Genomic DNA, 4,584 nt, shown 5'->3' on the forward strand with positions numbered 1-4,584 from the left:
GAGGTTGCTTGTTTTTTTTCTTTCTAGGCAGAGAAATTAATGAAGCAAATTGGTGTGAAAAATGTGAAGCTTTCAGAATATGAAATGAGTATTGCTGCTCATCTCGTAGACCCTCTTAACATGCACGTATGTATCATTAAACTTATTTAAGAGTTTTTTTTCTTGTTTAGCATTTCGTTCCAAGGTTCCCGAAGACCACAACCAGGTTTGATGATTCTCTAGGAGGAGACACAAGATTCAGCATAGTAGTTAATACTCATGGATGTGATTTATTACAGCAAAAAGGATACATACAAGGCAAAATCAACAAGGAAAGAGGGTCATGGGTTGAAGTCTGGAGGAGATCAGGCACAAGCTTCCAAGAGTCTTCTCCCAGTGAGGTCATGGATGTACTTGATTCCTCCAGAAACAAATTAGGAAGACACATGTAAATGCTCTCCACCATGGAAGCTTATTAGAGACTCTATGCCCAGGATTTCAGTTGGTCCTGGTCATGTAGGCTTTGCCTTCCTAACATCTACCAAAATTATAGACTCTAGAAGGAAAACGGGTATCCACCTCAGACCATATTGTTTGCACAAAGGATTTAAGCACAGCAACCTGTTCTTATCAGAGAATGGTGGGAATGCTCCTGAAATCTAAGTTCTCGTACTCTAGCCATGGGCCAGTGTCGTAAGCAGGCCTTTCTAAGGATAATAGTCTCAGGCCTGCTATGTTAACTTATTTTTATGCACGTTTGTTTAGTTAAACTTGTACTTTTATGTATTTACCTTTGTGGCATATAAAATGTACTTCTTTAAGTCTTGTGGATATTTGATTTGGAGTTTAAATCTAGATTTTCACGATAGGGTATGATAGATAATGCAAGATTCCGAATCCCAGTTTTTCCATTCATGGCTTTGGCAAATTATTTCCTCTTTGAGTCTTAGTTCCCTGATGTATAGGACAGTGTCCTACAGCAAGTAGGACAATGTCATACTTGCTCTACCTACTTAAAAAGGGTTATTTTGAGGACCAGATTAATGTAATTTATAAACTCTAAAATCCCTTGTGAATATTTTCTAACAACAGGTATTAATAAATTAATGGAATGAAATATGATATCTCTATCCACAGATCTAGAAAATAAAAATCTATAATGTCTTTTAGTATCTGTGTGCAAAGTGACACACATACCCCCCAGAATCCATCCTCTGTTTGAATTTGGTTTATAAATTTAAAGTGATACTTTTTGAGACCTTACTCATTCACTTCTGAGTAAAATTGTACTGATAGACTCAGCTTTTTGTTATAACTATAGTGAAAGTAGGTGATGATTTTTTTAGATCCGGCTGTGGTTTTTGGTTTTTCACCGTTTTTTAAAAGTTGTTAAGAAAGTAAATCTGTTGTAAATATTGCTTTTTTTTTTTTAATACTAGACAGCTGACTATTTTTTTTATAGTGTCATAGTAGTTTAATAATTTCATTATTGCTATGAAAATTCTTTACTTACATTAACATAATTTTAATCTTTTATTATCTATGATATAATGATCAGATAAGATTTGTCATTTTGGGGACTTTTTTATTGCAGTGAGTATACATCAGTTGTAAAATTCATGTTGACCTTACCTTTCACCAGGTTACTTGGAGTGATATAGCAGGTTTAGATGATGTCATTACAGATCTGAAAGACACAGTCATTTTACCAATCAAAAAGAAGCATCTGTTTGAAAATTCCAGGCTTCTGCAGCCTCCAAAAGGTATGCCAAAAGTTTATATTTGCTACAGCATTAAAAATCTTGGAAACATTGAAACCTTCTATCGTAAAACAGGTGTTTTTGAAGTTGGATTTTCAGGAGAATGCTGAGATTAGTAAATTGTCTTATAAATAATAGTTTTAAAATAATTGCTCATTCTTCATCTTTCCCAATTTAGAAAATTTTCCCCTATAGTTTCCCACTGCTAAATAATTCCTTTATTTCAAATTCATTTATTTACTTCCAAGTAAAAGATAATTTCAGAAATCAAAGTTAAAAAAAAAATCCAAAATCACAATACAGATTTTTTGTTTTCGAGATAAGACTTCTTTTTGTTTTTTCACAGTTCTAATGATTTTTTTCCTCTTAATTATTTTCACTTTACTTTTAGTGCATTGATTTTTTTTCTTTTTTTCTTTTTTTTACAGGAAATACTGAATTACAGGTGAAGTAGAAATTAAATAATACTTATTTTTAAGAGAACCTTTTTCTAATTCCTATTCATTAATCACTTTGAAAGCCTTGGAACTCAAGAATTGAAAATGCTTATAACTGCATTCTTAAATGTAATACTTTTATTCCTGTTCATTCAAATATTAATCATGTTCAAGGCTTATTAAAGGTGTTTCAACTAGACAAGTTTGATTTATGTTACTAGTCAAGACTGAAATTATTAGGCACATGCATTTTTAAAAAATAGGATATTTAGAAATATTGGAATAGCATTATGTACAAATTGTACTTGCTTGTATTCTTACTAATTTTGCATTAAAGTACATTAATTTATGTTTAAAAGGTAATTAAAGCTGGCACCTGTACATTTTTATGAACTAATTTTTGTTTCTGGTAAATAGAGGATTATAGTTATCACCAAAAATGTCATGTTCTTTTCATTAACTAAAACAACAAAGCTGATTATTATGTATTTATTTTTGTTTTCTGAAACAATAAAGCTGCTTTTTTTCGCCTAACCAAAAAGTTAGTTTATTGATTTTTTAATTATTTTTTTTCCCCAAAGAAAATTTCGAATGATTTATTTCAGCCTAGATCAAAGGAGAAAGGTATTAACTTACCCAGTTCCACAATACTTGTAAATTTAGGAAAGTAAAATATTTTTTTCATATGCTATAGGGAAAGCCCCTTTTTTTATCAGCAATGTCTTAGTCTAGGTAGTTGGGTGACTACCAGTTGTACTTGATTTAAAGCCCCAATTAGCACAGCAGATACCAAATTGTGAGAGGATACTTCTACAGTTATGTATAAATCTGCCATTAATTTGAAAATGTTATCCAAAACTAGAGGTGGTTCCTATGTGTATTTTAAATTTTAAGTTATATGAGTATCTCCTGATTATTACTATTTGAGCTTTTTCAGCTTTGCATTTTTGGAAAATTTTTTTATCAAGAACAAAAGTTTGAAAAATCATTGGGTTTTCTTTTTGACCTACATATAAATCAAATATTAGTGTACAGAAGTAGAGTATAAAATCAATTGCATACCACATTTTTTTCGTTTTTGGACTGGAAGTAGGTTACGTAGGTTAGAGTCATTGCTTTATTTCCAGTTTTGTTATCCTTAGACAGTTCATTTCTGTCTAAGCTGAAAGTGATCACTGTTTCTCAGACTACAAAACAATAATTTGAGAATGACATTGTTATGTATTATCCTTGCAGCATGTGAAATCATATTAATAAGGTGATATAAAGATATAAAATTGGAGCGATCGTGCCACTAATTAGTTGTAAGAACATGCCATAAAATATTAAGTTATATTTAAAAAGTAACCCTTATCTCCCCAAAACATTAAAAAATTTCTAACAGTTAAAATTCCATTTGAATACTATATGTCTGTAAACTCTGAATTTTGTAATCATTATTTCGATACATAAGTTTTACATTTGTGAATTTCATCATATTTCTTGTTTTGATGCAGTCTTAAAAGTGTAAATAACCTAAAATAAATATTTTGAAAAATTAATTTTTCTGAGGCCATAAGGCCTGCATCCCTCCTTCTTGAGCACTTACTACTAAGTAGATTTAATTTTTACAGATATTTATTTTTCCACCATTTGGACACATTTTTTTATTAAAGCTTGAAAGTCAATAAACTGGTCAAAAAAGAACGAAAAGTTAATTACTAATGAGGTAATATAGTTCTCACTAATGAGGACTATCTCCAATTTGGATCTATTTGTCCCAATACTTCTTTTCTTCCTCATCGTCCATGTTTTATTTGCATGAAATACTTAGGAAGTAAAGCCCTTACCGGAATCATCTATCTTAAAAAGGGGTTTGAATTTTTAAGCCTCTACAAAGGACAAAATAATAACCACATTTTTATTTTGTTGAATAATTATAAAAGTGTCAGACTAAGCTCAAAAAACTAGTTAAAAGATTGCAAAACTAATAATTACAGCCAAATGTCTCACATACACTTGCAGAACCTATTGTTTATCACCCTTCATAAATATAAACACTGTGTAGTCCACTTCAATAAACAATATAGAAAAGGTGCCACTTTCAAACAATAATATTGTATTCAGACTCACTGAATACACATCAGATCAGATGAGATGCCATGAATCTTAGTGAAACTTAGCATACATAGAGAAATGAGGATAAAACAGTTGAATGAGTAAATTATAAAGCTAACACTCATGTAACTACCACCCAGTCAAAAAGTGACTACTGACTGCTCTTCATGTACACCTTATCTATCACAGCTAGAAGATCGTAAACTCCAAAAGCTTTCATTGCATGTCGAATCTTTAGACATTAGTAAATAACTGCTCGATTGATAACACTAATTATAATCCCTGAATAGAAACAATTGGAAAAACTTAAT

The 4,584-nt window shown here is 30.8% G+C and overlaps 1 protein-coding gene across 3 annotated transcripts in view; it reads left to right on the forward strand.

Moving 5' to 3' along the window:
- The window catches only part of ATAD1 (ATPase family, AAA domain containing 1), a 57,019-nt gene that overhangs the window by 11,069 nt on the left and 41,366 nt on the right, over positions 1–4,584 (forward strand). Inside the window, exons 1-2 of one of the 3 annotated variants that reach the window (XM_011361619.2) lie at positions 4–126; positions 1,622–1,742. In XM_011361619.2, coding sequence (XP_011359921.1) covers positions 40–126; positions 1,622–1,742 — 208 coding nt within the window. In that variant the 5' untranslated portion in view covers positions 4–39. Of the gene's footprint in view, positions 1–3; positions 127–1,621; positions 1,743–4,584 lie in introns of those variants that run through there. The other 2 variants (XM_011361618.2, XM_023531463.1) reach the window with 2 other exon arrangements.

The sequence above is a fragment of the Pteropus vampyrus genome, unplaced genomic scaffold (assembly GCF_000151845.1).
Source record: "Pteropus vampyrus isolate Shadow unplaced genomic scaffold, Pvam_2.0 Scaffold68, whole genome shotgun sequence".
Taxonomy (NCBI): Eukaryota; Metazoa; Chordata; class Mammalia; order Chiroptera; family Pteropodidae; genus Pteropus; species Pteropus vampyrus.